Source organism: Lissotriton helveticus, chromosome 11 (assembly GCF_964261635.1).
Source record: "Lissotriton helveticus chromosome 11, aLisHel1.1, whole genome shotgun sequence".
NCBI lineage: Eukaryota > Metazoa > Chordata > Amphibia > Caudata > Salamandridae > Lissotriton > Lissotriton helveticus.
The window spans coordinates 970,443,821-970,466,124 of NC_136072.1; the positions used below are offsets into that span (position 1 = coordinate 970,443,821).

At 45.0% G+C, this 22,304-nt stretch overlaps 1 protein-coding gene across 2 annotated transcripts in view; it reads left to right on the forward strand.

Annotated features, from left to right (window-relative positions):
* LOC144792346 (clustered mitochondria protein homolog) overlaps positions 1-22,304 on the forward strand; it is a 487,620-nt gene that overhangs the window by 199,620 nt on the left and 265,696 nt on the right. The window contains exon 1 of one of the 2 annotated variants that reach the window (XM_078667307.1): positions 4,427-4,727. The exons of the other annotated variant lie outside the window; for it this stretch is intronic. Coding sequence (XP_078523433.1) covers positions 4,532-4,727 — 196 coding nt within the window. The 5' untranslated portion in view covers positions 4,427-4,531. Of the gene's footprint in view, positions 1-4,426; positions 4,728-22,304 lie in introns of those variants that run through there. 2 annotated transcript variants of the gene reach the window in all.

Genomic DNA, 22,304 nt, shown 5'->3' on the forward strand with positions numbered 1-22,304 from the left:
GGACTGTGCCTGTGAGCAGTCGGTGGTTGTTAAGCTGTTCCATCTGTATGAGAATAAACCTTTATTCTGGAACTTAACCTTGTCGTGGACCTTCTATCCTTCCAACACTAAGGAGTAGCCACCCTGCACCAGCAGGCACCATCGACGCTCTTGCAGTTTGCTGCACGTCCATCCTCCGGATCAAGACTGCCCAGCTCGACGAGACCCGGATTCCCTGCCATCTCTGACCTCTACCTACATCATCCAGCCCAGCTGAGATTCGTGGGTGTGACGAGACCCGTGGGACCGGCCATCTTCATGACCTGCACGACGCTTCACCAGCACGACCCCCGAGAGACCCTCGAGTAAGTGCACTGGGGTTTGAGAAGCCCTAACCCTAAGCAGCTCCAGCACCGAAGTCCAGCCTCCCAGCATCCACGAGATCTGCGTGGGGCCCTTCTGCTTCTTTGCTGCTTGCCACGTTGTCCGGTCACTTGCCCGTTGGCTAGTGACCCTCTTGACCACGTACCACGACGTTTTCACCGCTGGTCTAGGTCCCCTAGACTGGCCCTTGCTTCTTGTCCAACAGGAAGTGCCCTGGACCCTCCTGGTCCACTCCAGACGCCATCTTGACTCCACCGCGTGGGCTTGTCTTTGCCAAGGTTTGTTGCTCAAATCCTGAGTCCAGCATCGCCGACAGCCGACAGCCTCGTGGGACAGCTCGCACCTCCAGCCTGGACGCCGACAACGCCTCCTAGCCCGTGTGACTGCAGAGTCCAGCGTCGCCCACTCACCTGGTCGAGGTGACTTCATCCGGTGCCATCCTGGTGCCCACATAATCACTGGCTAGTGATTAAGAACCAGGGCCCAGATGTAGGTAGCCAAATACCGGTCGGTAACGGCCGAATTCGGCCGTTACCGACCGGTATTTGGCTTTTGAGATGTAGGGGGCAGGAAACAGGCCATTTCGGTAATTTTACCGATTCTGTAAATATACCGGTCGGTAAATTTACCGACCGGTATTTTTACAGAATCGGTAAAATTGAGATGTAGGTGGGACTCTTCTGAGTCCCACAAGCCCTACAAATTCGGTATTTTACCATCAAATTCAATTTGATGGTAAAATACCGATTCAGGTGTGCATGCACATGTGTGCATGCACACCTGTGCCATATGACAGGCAGACCTGCCCTTAGGGCAGGTATGCCTGCCACATGGCCCCCGAACCTTTTTTGGGGGTGCTAGAGGGTGTCAAAGTGACACCCCCTGCACCCTTGTCAAAGTCGGTATTTACCGATTCGGTAAATACCGACCGGTAATGCCCCATTCATTCCTATGGGCTTCAAAGCCCATAGGAATGAATGGGGCATTACCGGTCGGTATTTACCGAATCGGTAAATACCGACTTTTAAAGATTCGGTAAATCCACATCTGGATTTACCTACATCTCGGTACTTCTATTTTACCGATTCATAAACCGAATCGGTAAAATTCGGTATTTATGAGTGGGTAAAATAGAATTACCTACATCTGGCCCTAAGTCCCCTCTGCTTTCAGGTCGTCTCCTTCACTGATCCAGCCTTGGATCACACCGAACTTCTTCACTGGTCGCCTGCCAGCAACTTCTTCTTTCAGGCTCCATAGACTTCAACGAGGATTCCTGACGTCTTTTGAACCCTATGCAGCCGCGGCCCCTGGGCTAGGTAACTTGAGTATTTCGGTACTCCAGCACAGGTTCACTATCCAAGTGTCCAGATCCTTTGTCGTTTTTAGTCTACCTAGTCGGATTCGTCCGGAAACAGTAACTTTAGAAACGCTAGCATCCATAGACTTCTTCCCGCATCCCGCGTGAGAGTGCACACTCTGCACCCGATCTCCCCAGGCCTCCTGCTCCTAACCTTAGGGTTCAGTAGTGTAGTCCTAGCGATCCTGAAGCCTCTGGATCTTGTTACTTACCTGCTAGTATTTCGCATTCCACTTTTTGTGTATATGGTTTTTCGTGCCCCTCGGGCATTTGTGTAAATTGTGCAACTTAAGTATTTTCGTAAGAGTTTTGTATTGTGCTTAGCTCCCTGACTCATAAAGAGTTCAGGGTAGTCTTGTTATAAATAAATATCCTTTATTTTCATAACAGCTTGTGTGGTGTCCTTTCACTTGGTGTTCAAGGGGTATATGTGATGGTAAAACAGCTGGCTTAACACGCCCTCTAGAGTTTAGCCTAAAGACTGCTTGTGTCTATGCTACTAGGATAGCTGGTCTAATAAGGTTGACTTACAACCAATCATCAATAAGGGTTGTTTGGTATGATACAAAGTGATCACTAGAATAGTGAGCACTATATATCAGGCCAACTTCTCACACCGATGAATACCCCCTCCTGGTCTTCTACTTTGAGGGTGATTTCCTCTATCACAAATGCATGCAGTGTTCAGTGTCCTGCTCCTATTTCGAAATATTAAGATCCTTCAAGGAATGGGTTTTTAGCTAGGTCTCACAGGCAAACAATGTCATCCACTATCTAAATGAATTATTGCTTTTAGGCCCAAACATCTTCAACAAGTGTGAAAACTCATTATCTTCACTCACAAAACCTATGGCAAAGTTTGGGGTACCTCAAGCTGGAGAGAAATCCTCCAGCCCAGACATGTGCCTAGTATTCCTGGGGATTACGATTGATTCTCAGACCTGGGTGTGCTGGCTGCCGCAGTGAAGACCTAGACTTTTAGGGACTCTTTACTGTCCTGTATAGAGGCATGGAAGGTGACACTGCTCCAACTGCAAGTTCTGGTGGGGCAATTGAACTTTTGCCTTGAGGATTATTCCAATGTGCCACCTACCTGCAGATGTAAAGCATGATCGAAGGATCTGGTTGTCATTCCTTGAGAATTTCAATAGGACAGTGGTCTGGCCTGCCCGTGTTAAGTCCAGTCAGGAGTTTGGCTCCTTTGTGGATGAAGAATGCAACATTGGCTTCTGTGCCTTTTCAGGATCACATTGGTGTGCTCAGCCATTGACCAAGCAATGGTTTGAGTGAGTTCAGTCAGGCTTGTCCCCGTCCTAGAGCTCTTTCCTATTCCAGTGTGGCTACACATATGCTTCGGTCATTTTTGTCATACTCTGGTCAGATAGCCTGTCTGGTGGGATCCGTTAATTTACCGTATGCCCAGTGCAACATAGTACTGAGACTTCACAAAGAGATTGTGTTGATTTACTTGAAGAATAATGTGTTTGTAGCTATCCATGTCCGTGGTGTTTTGAGTAATGCAGGTGATGGACTATCTTGCTTTAAGTTTCAAGAATTCCTGCATTACCATCCGAGGGCAGTGGGTGAGGCCACCCCTTCAGTGAACAGCTATGGAAGTTCGGTGCCTAGTCCTCATTGCACCTAGCTTAGCATCCAAAGACAAGGAGGGAATACGAAGGGGGCTTCTAGGTTTACTTACCATTCACAGAAACTTATGCTCAGGGGTACTCCTCAGTGTTGCTGGGATCTATGGGATACTTGAAACACATGCACCGAGAGGGCAGGTCATCAGGGTTTACGCACCGCCATATATCTGCTTTGGCTTTCTTCTCCAAGATGACTGGGGCCCCAGAGCATTCACAGTCGTTCCTCATTGGCAGCCACTAGCTGAGAGTTACTATTATATGGTCTGGTCTACTGTGTTGTAGTTTGACAGCCTGTTCTCTGGCTTGATAGTCTGCATTGCAAGTGACAACTGTAGTTGGCTGTTTTCAGTTCACAAGCTGCATTGGAGTCTGCTTGTCTGTATTTAGGTTGACAGAGTTTACCCAGGTTCAAGGCCTGTGTTGTACCCTGACCATATTCAGTGCAGTGGACAATCTGCATTTCGGTTTGACGGCCTGTATTGCAGGTTGGCTGTCTGTACTGTAGTATAAGAGTTTGTACTGCTTATCAGATAACAGCATGTATTGTAGTTGGCACAGTATGTTTGATAAAAGTATTTTTTTAGGAGGCAGCCATGTCTAAAGGAAGAATGATGTATTGTATGTAACGTATTTCTTGTTTAATCTGTGTGTGTATTTTTGTGGACCTCCGTAGGAGTTCCATATCAAAATTAATTAAACTGAACTGAACTGTAGTTGACTGTGTTTCACAAGGTGTAGTCTGGCGCTCGGTGCTTGTGTGGCAGTCTGCATTGCAGGTTGTTGTTGTCAGTAATGTACTGTGTTTATTTAGCAATCAGGGAGTCTCTATTCTGATTTTAAGTGCATTGTAGTTTATCAGCCTCTACTGTAGTGTGACAGTCTGCATGGCAGCCGCCAGTGTGGCTGGCTGGCAGCGTCTAGCTCCCAGCTGTATTGAAAGTCATTCGCAGTGTTTTTTAGCTGATATTTCTTCTGTAGTTTCAATGCCTCTACTGTAGATGATTTCTCGGTTGGATTTCACAGGTGGGAAGCGGTGACTCGCGTCCCAGCACAGCTCCTCGGCCCCCGGGCCTGGGAGGGGCCGGCTGCAGAGGAGGAGTACCTCCTCTCGTCCTGATTGGCTGCCTCCTGTTTAGGGGAAGCCTCTGCTGTGTGCACTCACATGGAGCCGAGCGGTGACCTTCCTGGTGCCAGCCCCAGAGCCGCGTGCACAGCAGGGTCACTCCGAGACACCCACGAACCCCGGGACTCCTGCCCCAGAGCCGCTGCAGACATGGTGAGCGGTGCCCAGCCCCAGCCTGCCCCGGAGCCAGCCCAGAGCACGGGAGACGAGAGTCAGGAGGGAGCCTGCGGCCAAGGTAGGACTCTCGGGCACAGCGGGAGCATGGTAGAGTCACAGCACTGTGTGTGTGAGGGTCAGGGGCAGACTCGGGTCTGAAGTGGGTGCGGGGGCTCTTAACGAGTGTATGTTGCATGGATGAAAAGAGTTTTGAGGCACAGCTTTCTGTGCGCTAGCTGGGACAAGAGGTCCTTGGGGCATAATAATATTTTAAGTATAGAGGGGTTGGAGGAAGCTCTCTGATGGATCGGCTTCTAAGAGCTGTTGGGCGCACATCACTCGAGTCTAGGAGCTCCTGGAACTGTAGGAGCTCTTACTGGTATCGGGCTCTCGCTCTCGAGGGCATAGGAGGAGGAGTCGTGAGTGTTTCTGGCCCAAGAAAGCTATGTGCCCTCGGGAGCACAGGTGCCCGAGAGTTGTCTGGAGTATAGCGCTCAGTGAGGTTCATGGGTCATGGCGCTCGAAGAACTCCCTAGTCATTGAATTACAGTAGCGCTGTGAGGCGTAGGAGGCTGAGTTCTTCGGTGAGCGGCAGTCAAGCTCTCGGGCGAACAGCACTGCATGGCTGGCACTGCATTCTAGGAGCTGTGAGGGGCATTGACTGTAGAGTCTTTATTGGGCACAGGTTCAACATTAGAAACCCAAGGGGCTCTGCGTGGCATATTGGTTGCTGCAGTTTAGAAGTGTTTCTGAAACTCCAGGAGCTCTCTGGGGTACAGGAACACACCGGGGCACACACACAGGTACCCATGAGTCACCTTGGGAGTTTGGGGCACGGATGCTGCCTCGGGCACATGCTGTTAAAAGCTCTGAGGGGGCAGAGAAGGAGCTAGCGGAGGCTTAAGGTCCATGTGCTGCTCTTACCTGTCGATGCTCAACCTGAGAGTAAAGCTGCGCACACCTGGCATCGTCAGAGAACTTCGAACTGTGTTATACAAAGAATGGCACGCACAGGGCACCGTAGATGTCACTTGGAATCCCGGACGTCCCCCCGCCAGCATTCCCTGATGGATCGACTCCGTGCTCGTGTCGCTAGGTCGGGGGTAAACATTTAGGAAATTGCCGTTCTCTACTGTTCAGTGATTAAAGCTGGGGAGCTCGTTATCACTCCCGGCCCTGCCCTGCGCTGCCCTGCCCTCTGTGTGAAATGTGACACCCTGCCGCCAAGAGCAGAGGCTTCAAAGGACAGCCCGGATGGGGGTAGGCGAGGGCGACATGCATGCCCTGCCCTTCACGGTCCATCCGGGGTGCCTGCCATCCAGAGATAGGCATGGAACGGTAGCCTTCATACTACAGCTGCCGCTACAGGAGAGAGAAAACTGGACACTATTAACAAATCTACTTGAAATGACTGTTGACTCAACCCCAGACGGATCTTTTCTTTGGGAGTCCGACCTCTCGCCCGTTTCTCTTCCGCCGGCCTCTGCAAAAAATATTTGGCTGTTTTGTCACTTTTCCTTGGCGCTCGTGAAGCCTGCGCTATTGGTAGATTAATCAGTCTTTTCGAAGAAATTCGCCCCTGGGCGCATTTCTCAAATGTTTCCCAACCTCGGGGCGCACAGAGACAGCCGGCTCACGAGCGTGCATTTGCGCAGGCCGCTCCCACAACAGTGTGTTTTACTTTAAGGAGTGGAGCAGCCCAAAAACTGAGTCTGGCTACAGCGGGTGTGAGCTAGGGTGGGGTGCTTGAGCAGGGTGTAGGGTAACATGTCAGACTACAGGTACAGGCATTGTTGTTTCCACATGTGGCTCTGTGTACATAAGCTGCAAGGCGACCTTTGGTTGAAGGGCTGCTTGCCCTTCACCATCAGCCCAATGTCAACAGAGGAGGCTGCTGAAAACACAGTCAATGCATTTATTCATTTTTAGGTCGAAGCCTAAAAGACAGCGCAGCCGAATAGGCTGGGGAAAGTTATGGAGAAAAGTAAGTATGTTGTCTCCCAGATAGAATACTTTTAGCCACTATGCAGCTATACTTGCCCACCTGGATCCAAGTTAAACTAGCTGAAGTCACAAGCTTGTCAAAGAGAATTCCCACAGAAGTAGAGCGTCTACAATGCTGTAACAGTATTTCGGAGCACGCATGCGCTTTTAAAGTTCAGATTTAGATATGTGAAAAAAAATGGAATGTTGATTATGGAATTATGTATCAAAGTGTAAATTCTGAAATGTGATGTAACAAAGTTGAATATCTTTGCAAAGTAGCACGCTCACTGTAGGCTTGATTAGTCGTCCTTCTGCACAAGGTTTAACAATGTGGGCTCTTTTGGCACTGATGGAAGTGCTGTAGTGTCTTATTACAGATGCATAATTTGTATTGTTTCCAGCCCTGATGAAGCCGTAGGTTAACCCTACCACAGCGAAACGCGTTGGCACAAGGGATTGGAATCTGATGAAATAAAAGAAGAAAACAACAAGAGCCTAATCGACTTTTTGCTGATTCTTTTCACATATCTAAAACTAAACTTTAAAAGTGCATGCATGCTCCGAAATATTGTTTAAGCATAGTTCAATCTCTGATTGAGTTAAGGGAAGTTGGGTGTTCTCATCCCCATCTTTTGGATGCACCAAACTTATTATTTGTTGGGACAAATTGTGTGTAGATAATTATATGAGCGCCAGTATATCCTACACACCCAAAAGCATTTACTATACAAGGCTGTGTTCTATCCGCATCTTTTTAATCTGCTTATGGCAGATCTATTTCCAAGACTCAACCAGGTTAACTCTCATGTTCCACGACTGGGCGTTTTACGCGTGACACCGCTATCCTATGCAGACGACATAGTCTTCCTAAGCCAAACACCAGCAGATCTTCAAAGAGCACTTAGTGAGTAGCAGACCCTGCACCACTCCACTCAGCTTCACTCTACTCTGAAACAATCTACTCTACGCCAGTGCGCTCTACGCCACTCTATTCCACTCTGCGCTACTGCACTCTACGCTGTGCCACTCCGTTCCACTTCACTGAATGCTATGCCACTCTATCCTAAACCATTGCACTCTATACCAGAGGTCTTCAAACATTTTGATGCAGAGACCCCTTGTCAAACTTTTTGAGGCATAAGAACCCAGTTTTGACAAAAATGTATAGAACCTGGTACTCCTCATCATTAACAACTATCGACAACCATAAACACCCCAAATTCCCACAGCAAATATTTTTTACTGTGGGTAAATTATATTAAACAGTGTTTAGCAAACCAAAGGTCAGTGAGCGTGATGGGTGTAGGTAAAGGTGTAGCTAAAAACAAAGGGCCTCATTTTTGAGGAATTGGCATAGGGCAGCGTCACAAGCCTTCGTACTGCGTTGTCCTATGCCAATCTGAAAGGGCAGGAATGCGCTGTATTTATGAAATACTCTGCATTCCTGTCCTTTTCCCTTGCATTGGCGCACAAATTGCTGCATAGCACCGACATAGGCAGGATTGTTTTTGTACAGAAAGGAGCACCTTGCTTTTCAAAAACAACCCAGCGAGGTGTTTTCCTCTTTCTATGTGAAGTGCAGAATACAGCACACATGGAAAGAGGAAAGAACAAGGAGAAATGAAGACATTTCTCCTCATTACTCCTCCGCTGGAGAGGCATCTGTTTTTGGAGCTACCCCAGGTTCACTTCATTTTGTAAATATGGGGTAGCATCAAAGTCCATGGATGTTCCATGGGACCCCATGGAAAGCCCATGGAACACCTCCTTGACATAGAGTAAGGCAACACAGTGACTTGTACTGGTATGTCTTACTCCATATCTATGAGGCCATGCAAAGCCATGCAGGGTGACTTTGCGCCGCCTCATAGGTATGGTTGAGATGGTACTATACACAATATCAAAAAATAAATATCGAATGTACATAATATCAAATCCAAAATATAGAAAGGACATAATATCGAATGGACATAATATAGTTGTTAATAATATCGAATTGAAGGTAAGTAAATATCGACTGTCAAAATATGGAAGTACATAACATAGGCCTTAACCACATCTTTGCGGCGGCTATTCCGCCGTAGCGCTAAGGGGGCCGGGGGGCCGCGCGGCGGACGCCTGCTGGTGACGGAACCGCTCCGTCACCAGCCGCGGTTGAGCTGTGCTCATGACGGAGCGGTTCCGTCATGGCCCCGCCCGCTCAATAGAACGCGCCGCGCATGCGCGTCGTGCGGGCCATGACGGAACCGCTCCGTCATCAGCACAGCGCCACCGCGGCTGATGACAGAGCGGTTCCGTCATCAGCATGCGCCCGGTTAAAATATATATCATTTTTAATAATATTGAATTTTTATAAGTGTTGTTTATGTTAGTATATGTGTTATAAGTGTGTACTATTTTTGTAATGTATGTTTAATTTTTTTAATGTAATGAATTTTATGTTATTTAATTTTTGCGTAATTTAATTCTGTAGCGGGTTGTGGGTTTATAGGGGAATAGGGTGGGAAGTAATTTAATTGTAATTAATTAAATATGTATTTTTATTTATTGGTATTGATAATTGATTTATTGTTAATTAATTATTAATTGGTAATTAATTTTTATTAATTGATTAAGCGATAATTATGTTAATGTATTAATTTATTATTCGTAGCGGGTTGTGGGTTTATAGGGGAATATGATGGGAAGTAATTTAATTATAATTAATTAATTATTGACATTATTTTTGTGTATTGATAGTTAATTTACTGTTAATTATTAATTGGTATTTTATTTTTATTATTTATAAATTTTTGGTATAGAAAATGGATTGGTTGCTAATTAATTAGTAGGAAATTAATTTGTAATAAATAATATTTATTTGTATTTATAATTAATTAATTATTAAATATGTGATTGGTAATTACTTTTAATACATTTTTTATTGGTATTGATAATTTATTTGTATTAAAATATGACATCATTACTTTCCCTACTGTTGCACTCACTTGAGTGGGAATAATAATTTGTACCCTACGCTATCCAACGCTTTCCCTACTGTTGTACTCACTGGAGTGGGAATAGTAATTTTTACCCTTCCGCTATCCAACGCATTCCCTACTGGTGCCCTCTCTGAAGTGGGAATTGTAATTTTTACCCCTACGCTATCCAAAGTTTTCCCTACTGTTGCACTTACTGAAGTGGGAATAGTGATTTTCACCCCTACGCTATTCAATGCTTTCCCTACTGTTGCACTCACTTAAGTGGGAATAGTAATTTTTACCCTCCCGCTATCCAACGCTTTCCCTACTGTTGCACTCACTGGAGTGGGAATAGTAATTTTTACCCTTCCGCTATCCAACGCTTTCCCTACTGTTGCACTCTCTGAAGTGGGAATAGTAATTTTTACCCCTGCACTATCCAACGTATTCCCTACTGTTTCACTTACTGGAGTGGGAATAGTGATTTTCACCCCTACGCTATCCAACACTTTCCTTGCTGTTGCACTCACTGGTGTGGGAATAGTAATTTTTACCCCTACGCCATCCAACGCTTTTCCTACTGTTGCACTCTCTGGAGTGGGAATAGTAATTTTTACCCTCCCGCTATCCAACGCTTTCCCTACTGTTGCACTCACTGGAGTGGGAATAGTAATTTTTACCACTACGATATCCATCGCTTTCCCTACTGTTGCACTCACTGGAATGGGAAGAGTAATTTTTACCCCTACGCTATCCAACGCTTTCCCTATTGTTGCACTCACTGGAGTGGGAATAGTAATTTTTACCCCCTATGCTATCCAACCCTTTCCCTACTGTTGCACTCACTGGAGTGGGAATAGTAATTTTTACTCTCCTGCTATCCAACTCTTTCCCTACTGTTGCACTCACTGGAGTGGTAATAGTAAATGTTACCCTCCCGCTATCCAACGCTAAAAATATTGAACATTTTTATTAATATTACGTTAATATATATGTATTAAAAAATAAAAATGTATGTTTTTTTACTTACATTAATTATTTATTAATTTAAGTTTATTTAAGATTTTGTAAGTATGTTTTAGGTCATTATATTAATTATTTCATTACTTTTAAGACATTTTAAAAAAGTCAATATTTTGACTAACTATATTTTTTACAACAATATTTTGGATTCAATATTTTTGTACTTGTTTGTAGATAGAAATTCGAAATTTTGGCATGCTATATTTTTTCCTCGATATTTTGGCAGGTCGATATTTTGCTAATCAATATTCTTTCAGTGACCTGGTTGAGACGCGTATGCTGCTGGAATGTAAAAAAAGTGATCCTCTGGCGCTGCCCCAAAATATTCGGTACGTTTTTTAGGTCTTTCACCATCAGGTATCTCCATATAAAATAATGCACAGCATAATGAAAAATACATTTAAAAAGTTGTTACTCAGTTGGAAATGCACTCTAGTATATTATGAAACCTCTATTAGTTAATGCACTGCAGAGGTCAATGTGTAACCAGAGAGCCACATAATTAAATCTTGATTGGTGCAGTGAAGAATAGTGACTTGTATTTTTAGTGCTACAGGGTCACTGCCTATGACAGAAGCACTGTGAATATGTAAGTCATTATTTTATACTTCCGTAACGCAAAGTGTGAGATAGAGTGCTACAAAACGTGAAAATAGTTTTACAATAAAATGGTGAATTCTCGAAGGATTTAATGTCAAAATGAAAAGGGTGCACTGCTAAAAGTGGACGCACTGGTATTGAGCGTGCTGTATGGAGGTGGTGCAACTGGGTGAGTGGAGAACCCTTAAAACCACTCAACAGTTAGTAGGAAAGACTACCAATTAGGAATTTAATCGCCACTACTACAGGACATCCACGATGATTACATAAATCTCTCTTTAGGGTGTCCTTGTTTTTAAGAGTTATTTCATGTATGAATTTGTATTTTCTTCTTGATTCATGTACTGCTATCATATAGCCCCTGGTGTTCAGTGCTCTATATGATTTTTAATTTCTGTTTATTAAAATAGCAATTGTTTTTATACGACCATGGTTACTGTGTTCTTGCTGTCATTTGTAAGTCACCTGTTTTTGTAATAATTGAACTGTCTAGGAATTTAAACTCGCATGTTATTATCCCTGTCCTAGAAGTCTGCTTCAGACCACTGTTCAGGGGATCCTTGTTTTCTTCAATCCCAAAGAACCAAAGCGACATAAAATTATAGGATCCCCAGTGGGAGAGTAGTCCGATGGAGTCCTTTATTTTGTAAAACAGCCAGCCGACACGTGTTTCATCGCTTTTGCGAATCCTCAGGGCTATATGTGGCTGTGTCAGAACCAGGAGGTCGCTTAGCTGGTTATACTTCCGACCCAGCTGGGCCCGTGACCTTGGCAAAGAATTAACTGGGAAGTGACTTCAACACTGTCTGTAATCCAACAGTGGGGACATTTAGAAGCCCTATATTTTGTAGCAGAGAACGTAGTAATGAATAGCGAAAAGCAATTTTATTCTCAAGAATAGACAAGTGGAGCAAACATCCAAATCGTAGATGACGAGACACGCAGTCTTAATGGCATCTAGTTCCGTTCTAGGATGGCATCAAGCCGAATCAAATAACTGGGAGTCGGGTACAACTCCTAAAGTAGGAGGCCAAAAGTGCCGAAATCTGGCAAGTGCTAGTGTAGTGACGCCGCGTACTCCCGTCAACCGTGTTCCTGTGTTATTTACTGTTTGTGAGTGCATAGGGTACCTCGCATTTACAATAAAATGGTGCTTCCAAAATGCTTATTTTAGTAATACCAGAGTGTATATAATTTTTATTTTATTTACATAACTCTCCCTTCAACACCTCTTTAGGGGTACTAAGGGCAGTGTAAATGCAGTTAAAATGAAAAGCACGCACTTCACAGCCCAGTTGCTAACCCTTTGCACTTTCACTCCAAAAACTTAGGGCCTCATTAGGATGGCGGACGGACCTGCGTCCGTTCGCCACCCCCGAGGAAGAGGGACCGTCCGCATGGGCAGCGGAGGTCCCTCCATGCAAATTAGGATGTGACCGCCACCCTGGCGGTCACATCCTGGATCTTTAACATTGCGGCGGGTGCTGCTTGAAGCAGCACCCGCCGCAAGTTTAAAAAAGCATGTTTCACATTTACATGCACAAAGCGGCAGGCACCGCATGCAAATGCAGGGGGCTACCATAGGTACCCCCATGTGCACCCCCACCCCCCCTTTACCCTGGGGGCCCGCAAGGGCCCCCAGAAGCAAAGGTCCACATGCTTCCTAATTTGGCTGACGGTGTCTTGCAGACACCGCCACCAAATGGCCTGGCAAAACCCGCGGATCAGCGGCGGACGGACCTGCCGTCCGTCGCTGGTCCCACCACATTCCCACCGCCATCCTAATCTGGCGGTGGGTGTTTGATGTGGCCGCGGCGGTGAATCCGCATCCTCTGGGCCGGCGGTGGCTTCCGCCGGCCCGGAGGATGCGGATTCACCGCCATCCTAATGAGGCCCTAAATCTTTGTCATTACAAAGCTTGGAGTGATTTGATCAATTAAAGCCAGAACCGGCGCTCCAGCACCCATTAAACTTGCAGATTAACTGATCGGCACATCTGCATTTTATTAAGGCACCCTGGCATGAAAGCTTTTCACAGCACTAGAGCCTCATTTGATAAAACTCCAGCTGATAATGATCTAAATTAGCCATCCCAGAGCGGCTGTCTTTTTCCAAAAACGAAAGCAAACGTTTTGGATTGCAGGCACAAGTGAAGGTGAGGAATGTGCGACCCCCTTCACAGGACTCAAAAGCCCTCCTGGGGGCCATGCCCCACAGATTGAAGACCTCTGCTTCATACAATTTCACTGTACAGCACTTTACGTAAAACCAATGCACCCTACACCAGTGTACCTACATCAACTACTTTGCACCACTGCACTTTACGCCACTATACTCTACAATATTCTACCCTATGCCACTGCACTCTATGTCACTCTACACCATTGCACTCTACGTCACTGCACTCTGTGCCACTCTTTTCTACTCTGCACCACTCTACTCTACTTCACTGCTCTCTGAACCACTCTACACTGCACCACTCTACTTTGCACCACTCTATGGTACTGCATTCTACAACATTGCATTCTGACACGCTACTCTGCATGACTGCACTCTATGCCACTGCACTCTATGCCACTCTACTGCACTCTACGCCCCTCTACTGCACTCTACACCACTGCACTCTATGCCATACTACGGTACTCTTTGCCACTGAACTCTACGCCATTGCACCAATGTACTCTATGCCAATGCACTCTGCATTACTCCACTCTGTTACTGCACTCTACCCTGCACCACTCCATTCTACTCTGCACCACTCCACTCTATGCCACTTTCTTCTACGTCACTTTACTTTGCAACACTGCTTTCTCCCCCACTGAAATATCCACCACTCAACTCTGCATTGCTCCACTTTATGCCACTATACTCTACGCCAATCTACTCCAAGCCACTCTAATCTACTCTGCACCATTGCACTCTACAAAACTCTACTCTATACCACTGCACTCTATGCCACTTCACTCTACTCTGAAACAATCAACTCCATGCCACTGCACTCTACACCTCTCTATTCCACCCTGCACCACTCCACTCTATGCCACTCCACACTACACCACTCTTTTCTATACCTCATGACTCTATGCCACTGCACTCTACACCAATGCACTCCACACCACTTTACTGAAAACCAATACACTCTACGCCACTGCACTCCTTGCAAATCTACTTTGCACCACTAGACTGTAAGCCACTATACTCTACTCAATGCCACTCTGCTTCATTGCACTCTGTCACTTTACTCTGCACCACTCTATGCCACTGCTATCTACACCAATGCACTCTACTCTACACCACGGCACTCTTCAACACTCTACTTTGCAGCCTGCCCTCTCTGCCACTGAACTCTCTGCCTCTCTATTCTCACCAATTTACTCTATGCCACTGCATTCTACTCTACTTCAAAAAACATCCAGGGACCGTGGGTATCAACGATTCTCAAACAACAATGGTCCCTAGAGTATCTAGGATCAAAAATAAGGATAAAACATAGGCCACAATGGGAGCTATATTTGGCCACTGTCCAGCCGGACAGGGTATTTTATTTTCTATCAAATGAAAAATAACGGAATGTAATTTAGGCACAATCCTGTACCGTGTTGGGGGGACACAGGGGGGGGAATTTTAGGCAAGAAAGAGCATTATTGGCCACTTGTAATTCAGTGAAATTTGTAAGTATTGCCAAACAAGTGCTAGACACAACATGAATAAAACATAATAGTTAGGTTGTGAAAACACTTTTAACCAAGTCGACGTTTCGATCCCTTATGCTCAATAATGTGGGATCATCATCAGGACTAACAACAGTAACATTTGCTTGCCTGGTATATACATTTTTACACACAACCGCCTGTTGGGGGGAACAAAAATTAGGGAGAAGTTGGGAAAGAAAAGAACAAAGCAATTTGCTGAATTAGACTCTGAATTCAAGTAGCACTGCACTTCATTCGGAACCGACTTAGCGTGATGTCTAAATTGTGCAAGTTGTGTTGTAACCTCGATTCACGCGAGAAGTGACGCGTTGTGAGGTGTGCATACGAGGAAAAATTACAAAAGGTTATTATAAAAACGGATGTTTCTTAGAGCCAGACATTTTATTATAAAAAGGAATCATTACTCGTGAGCATTCACGAGCCCTTTCGTAACGGATACATTCGTGCTCTTTCATTCAGTGCTTCTAGGGTGTTTAATGCGCTTACCCTGGTAGGTCGGTGGGGCTCAGGGGATTGTTTTGATTGTCGGAGACAATTTCAATTAGATGTCTCCTGTTAGGGTGGGGAGAGAAACCGATCAGGAGAGGGTTTCATCTAGAGTGTTTCAAAGAATTACATGGTAATGGTTGACATAATTACCTGTTTTTGGATCTAGGCTATCACAATCGTTTTGCCAAGGTTTTCGATCAGTTAATGGCTGTGGAGTATAAGGGATTGATTATCAGGGGGGGATTTTGTTAAAATAAGTGAACCTCTAGAGGTGAGGAATGGCCGTCATTGCTTACCTTGGGGAATGTCAACCCCTCGAGGTGTGGTAGTAAAGTGTAGAGTGGTGCGTGTGCAGACATATCAGATCAAGACAGAGAGGGATAGGGACATGAGAAGGGGGGAAAAAATGTGTTAGGTTGGTCAGGGGTACTAGGTGAGCCTGCCCTCGGCTGGGGGCTGGAAGTTTTTACTTAAAGCCCTTGCAATCTAGCGATTGCGCTAAAGTCTACTTAAAAAAAAAGGGAACCCATTCGGTTATCCAGGGACCGTGGGTATCAACGATTCTCAAACAACAATGGTCCCTAGAGTATCTAGGATCAAAAATAAGGATAAAACATAGGCCACAATGGGAGCTATATTTGGCCACTGTCCAGCCGGACAGGGTATTTTATTTTCTATCAAATGAAAAATAACGGAATGTAATTTAGGCACAATCCTGTACCGTGTTGGGGACACACAGGGAGGGGAATTTTAGGCAAGAGAGAGCATTATTGGCCACTTATAATTCAGTGAAATTTGTAAGTACTGCCAAACAAGTGCTAGACACAACATGAATAAAACATAATAGTTAGGTTGTGAAAACACTTTTAACCAAGTTAATGTTTTTTAACCTGACCATCATTGTGTCTACGCCGACAATCAAATTCACATTGTTTTAAACTAAACTTGACACCTTTACTATCACTGCGCCATTGTGTTTTCTCACTTTTCTCACTACCTCACTTAGTAATACAGCATTGGCAACTCTCACAAAATACCCCGTCTGGTTCTGAAAGATGGCCGCTCTATTTCCATGAAATTGTCAGACACTTTCAAGGAATACGACCCTACTCCAAGATGGCGGCTATTACCGTTAGTCCTACTACTCTTTCCCTTAATTGGTTGCACGCTTATCTGGCGTCCAAACCCCCATGCCCGTAGTGACTGCGATCTGGCAGCTCACCCAGGGTTATCGTACATCACGGAGAAATCATACTCCAAAGGTAAGCGCCGTAGTTACCTAAGACTGATAGGACCAACTCAGGCCAAGCGCGATCATAGTCTAAAAACTATGACTTTTCATTGCAGACTCCCGAGAGCAACTACCACACCTCGAGGGGTTGACATTCCCCAAGGTAAGCAATGACGGCCATTCCTCACCTCTAGAGGTTCACTTATTTTAACAAAATCCCCCCTGATAATCAATCCCTTATACTCCACAGCCATTAACTGATCGAAAACCTTGGCAAAACGATTGTGATAGCCTAGATCCAAAAACAGGTAATTATGTCAACCATTACCATGTAATTCTTTGAAACACTCTAGATGAAACCCTCTCCTGATCGGTTTCTCTCCCCACCCTAACAGGAGACATCTAATTGAAATTGTCTCCGACAATCAAAACAATCCCCTGAGCCCCACCGACCTACCAGGGTAAGCGCATTAAACCCCCTAGAAGCACTGAATGAATGAGCACGAATGTATCCGTTACGAAAGGGCTTGTGAATGCTCACAAGTAATGATTCCTTTTTGTAATAAAATGTCTGGCTCTAAGAAACATCCGTTTTTATAATAACCTTTTGTAATTTTTCCTCGTATGCACACCTCACAACGCGTCACTTCTCGCGTGAATCAAGGTTACAACACAACTTGCACAATTTAGACATCACGCTAAGTCGGTTCCGAATGAAGTGCAGTGCTACTTGAATTTAGAGTCTAATTCAGCAAATTGCTTTGTTCTTTTCTTTCCCAACTTCTCCCTAATTTTTGTTCCCCCCAACAGGCGGTTGTGTGTAAAAATGTATATACCAGGCAAGCAAATGTTACTGTTGTTAGTCCTGATGATGATCCCACATAAGGGATCGAAACGTCGACTTGGTTAAAAGTGTTTTCACAACCTAACTATTATGTTTTATTCATGTTGTGTCTAGCACTTGTTTGGCAGTACTTACAAATTTCACTGAATTACAAGTGGCCAATAATGCTCTTTCTTGCCTAAAATTCCCCTCCCTGTGTGTCCCCAACACGGTACAGGATTGTGCCTAAATTACATTCCGTTATTTTTCATTTGATAGAAAATAAAATACCCTGTCCGGCTGGACAGTGGCCAAATATAGCTCCCATGTGGCCTATGTTTTATCCTTATTTTTGATCCTAGATACTCTAGGGACCATTGTTGTTTGAGAACTGCATTCTACTCTGCACCACACTATGTCACTCTATCACACCCTATGCCAATGCACTCTATGCCACTCCAATCTACTGTGCACCACTGTACTCTAAGACACTGCACTCTACGCCACTTCACTCTACGCCTGACTACTCTACTTTGCACCACTCTAATCTATGCAAGTGCATTCTACCCCACTCTACTATGCACCACTGCACTCTTTGTCACTGTACTCTACACCACCCCAGTCTAGACCACTCCACTCTGCACCACTCCACTCTGCACCACTCCACTCAGCACCACTCCACTCTACACCACTCCACTCTGCAACACTGCACTCTGTGCCAATGCACTCTGTGCCACTACTCAATACCACTGCACTCTACCCTGCACTACTCCACTCTACCCTGCATCAATCCACTCTACTCTGAAACAATCTACTCTACCACACTGTGCTCTATGTCACAGCATACTATGGCATGCTATGCCATTGCACCTCTGCAGTCTATGTTATGTCACTGTACTTTAAACCACTGCACTCTACGCCAATGCACTCTACACCACTTTACTCAAGCCAATGTACCCTACAATGATTCACATACACCAACTACTTTGCACCACTGCACTTTGTGCCACTGTACTCTACAACATTTTACTCACAGCTGTCATAGAACGTGTCATGAGTGACGTAATATGTGAGGTCATAAGTAGGGCTCCTGGTTTTATGGTATTTATTGTTTAACATTTCTGTCTGTATTTATCTATATTTATTTTTGGGCCATTTTATTTGTATTTATCAATATATATTTAGTGTTTTGCATAGAAATGAAGTTGTAAAACTGTACATTTCCATATTTATTTAACTGATCGACGTGCACTCATACTTTGATGTCCGTCATGTTTTAGCTATTTAAGCTGCCAGATATTACATAAAAATACATCCACTGGTAAATATTAGCATTATACCACAAATGTATGTTGACATATGCTGTTATTTAAAGACATTTCATCCTGTTTTTTCATTTACCCTGCTTTGTCCAGCTGTTGGGCTATAATTCATGAAAGACAGCAGAGGTTCAGTTAAAGAAGCACCATTTTCTGTATTTATCCACCTTAAAAAATACATTTAGACAGAAAATACATTGTTTTCTGTCTGTATTTATCTGTAAAAATCCATAAAAACGAAAATCAGGGAGCCTTATTCATAAGCAGCGCATGGCAGGGGCACAAGTAATAGTTAGCTCTGCTAGCTATAACTAGTGAATTTATTTTTTAGTTAAAAGACCCCCTTTTTTCTCAGCACCCACTTGATGAATCACCCAAAACTTTCCAGACAGTAGCTGAAGTGAGTGGCAAACTAGTTTTGAATTTTTTTTTGAAGATTCGTCAAACCGCTTTAAAGTTATTAGCAAACCAAAATATGCTATTCCTATGGAAACTAGGTCCTAACTATACCTACTTACTGGCGACAGCCAGTCGTTAAAATACATTTATATATAAACGTTGTATTCTAGTCTATCCTGTCATTCTTGTAGAGTGCATAGCTACCCAGAGGCCTCCCAGCGCTAGAACCAACACTGCACCAGCAATACCACCACAGACAGGGAGGGACTACTTCCTGATCAGCCTTCCGGAGAGGGAGTTTATCTTTCAGTCAGCATAACTCTATTGGTAGGGTGTTCCACAGACTGGGGGCCATGTTGGCCACTGAGCAACCTCCACATCTAGATCTGAGAATCTTGGGTACATTCAACCGGTATGTTGAGGATGATCTGAGTAGCCTACCAGGAGTATATGGGAAGTCTAAAGGTTGTAACAGTGAAGGGCCTTTGTTTTGAAGTGATCTGTGCAGAATGCATAGAGCCTTGAACTGCACCCGCTGCTCCACCGGAGCCAGTGTAATTCTGCCAAAGCCTTTTTAGTGGACTGGTGCCTTGAAATGTTCATGATGAGGCGAGACACAGAATTTTGGATGACCTGTAACCTTTTAAACACATATCGGAGAGACCAGGAACACAAGGCATTGCCATAGTCGAGGCATGAGATTACAAGGGCCTCCACGCCCAGACGGATCAGGAGCCTCCCCCTCAGCACCTTGAGACCCTTATGGATGAGTACCCGCCCTATATAAATTCCTGATTGATTGATTGATTGGACAATCAGCCTTCTGAGTGAGGCAGGGAGGAAGTTGAGTACTTTCCTCAGCTGTCTAAGAACACTCTAGCAGCTAGCTGCAAGCTTCTTTGCTCGATAGTCCACGGTGAGCTTGTCATCCAGCTACATCCTCAGGCTCTTTATTGGGCCTTTTGGTCTCTGAGGGCTCCCCAAATAGTAGGGACAGGAAGTCAGAACCTAGCTTCTGATGTTACTGCCCAGTAACATGACCTCTGTCTTGTCTTCATTTAGCTTCAGCCAACAGTTTGCCATACAGCTGGTCGTTTCCTGTAGAGAGGGAGCCAATTGGAGGTGATTCGAGCGGGAATCTGGAGAGATGGACATAACTAACTGGGTGTTGTCAGTGTAGGAGACCAACAACAGCCCATAGGAGCATACAATTTCAGCCAAGAGGTGCATATATGTTAAAAAGGGTGGGACTCATATATTTAAAAAAGGGTGGGACTCAGGGCTGAGCCTTGGGGCACACCACAGCTCAGTGGAAGACTGACAGAGTACCAGGACTGGTCTAGTACCTGGAAGGTTCTGTTCTCTAGGAAGGAGGTGAGCCATTTCAGTGCCCTACTTTCGATGCCAACATTTGATATTCTCTGAATAAGTGTGGCGTGATTGACAGTGTCGAAGGCTGCACTGAGATCTAAGAGAATAATAGCTGCGGAGCCCCCTTGATCCAGTAGCCATCTCAGTTCCTGCACCACAGCCAGCAGAGCAGTTTCTGTGCTCTGTTGTGGTCTGAACCCCATTTTGGTGGGGCGGAGGACTTTGTTAAATTTGAGGAAAATGAAGAGGTGTTTATTTATGTGTTTCGCCAGTAGCTTGGTTAATCCTGGCAAGAGGGAGATCAGCCCGTAGTTACCCAAATAGAGAGGGTCAAGGCATTGTTTTATAGTAGAGGTTTACCACTCCTTGCTTCCATTGATGGGGGGACCAGTCCATTGATAAGAGACATGTTTAACAAGTCCAGCAAGACTGGGAATATGCTTTCTGAGCATTGACCAAGGATGTGTAGAGGGCCTGGTTCTAAGGCGGAACCTAATTTTACCAAGCTTAATAGGTCTGTGAGGAGGCTCAGTGTGAGGTCGGGGAAGGCCAAGAGGCTGCCTTCCGGTTGCTCTGGAATGGTCTTTCTGTGTAAAGGATCAGCCAGGTTTGGCATATCAGAGTAAATGTCCAATATCTTCTTTAGAAAGAAGTGTGCCAGGTTGTTACTGTCCTCCATGGAGGCTCCTGAAGTGGAGCTGGCTGATTTGGGCTCGGTGATGGCTCTAAGGATCTGAAAGATCTCTGTGGGGGAGGTTTTGATTTTTTTGTGGTAGTTTCTAATAGCTTTCTAAATTCGGATTTGCTAGTCTCTTCATAGGACTTCCTTCTGTTCCTCTCTAGAGCTGTGCACTCTTTTTTTAAAGGCCATTAGGTGGGGATTGAGCCATGGAGATTAATTACCTTTCTGGTAAGACCATATCTATAGAGTTGTTGATCCACTCATTGAACCTGTGAGCGGACAGCGTAATGTAGCATCCAGAGCAGCTGACACTCCTTGATTTTTAGCTTAGGCCAGCGTCGTTCCTACCGCCTGGACAGTAGAGGGCAATGGGGAAAGGAGCTGACAGGGCGATGGAAAGTAAAAAATGGTCTGACCAGGTTTGTGATATTGCTAAATACTAAATCAATAGTGTACCTTTCTCATGGGTGGGGCTTTCCACCAGTTACATACATTGTAGGAAAGCAGGTCTAATAAAAGGTTCTTTAGGGTGCCATTGTTGGTGTAGTCAACCTGTATATTAAAGTCACAAATCAAGGTGAAATTGGCCCTGTTAATGGCCAGACTAGGCACCAGTTCAGGAAGAACCTGTAGGAAGTGGATGTAGGGCCAGAAGGCCTATACAGTAGGATTCCTGAAAGGGTGAAAGTAGGGTAAGTGTGATGGAGAAGAGTAGGGTCTCACAATTCAGAATTCTGAGAGGCATAAAGGAACATTTGAGCAACTCCTTGCATATGATGGCTACCCCACCACTTACCTTGCCTGTCAACCCTACTAGCAAGGTAGCCGGGTGGTAGAGCTCTGATGATATCAGGGAGGAGGCTTCATGGAGCCAAGTTTCAGTTATGAATAACACATCCGGTATTGCAGGGCAGAGCAGATCGACTGAGGTCGATGGAGTGGAGGCAGAAGTGTGTGTGTGTCTGTGTGTGTTGTGTTGTGTGTGTGTCCAGTACATATCCGTGCAGACAGTGCATAGAAATGTATAAATGTTACAAAAGTCAGAGAGATGGAAAAATCA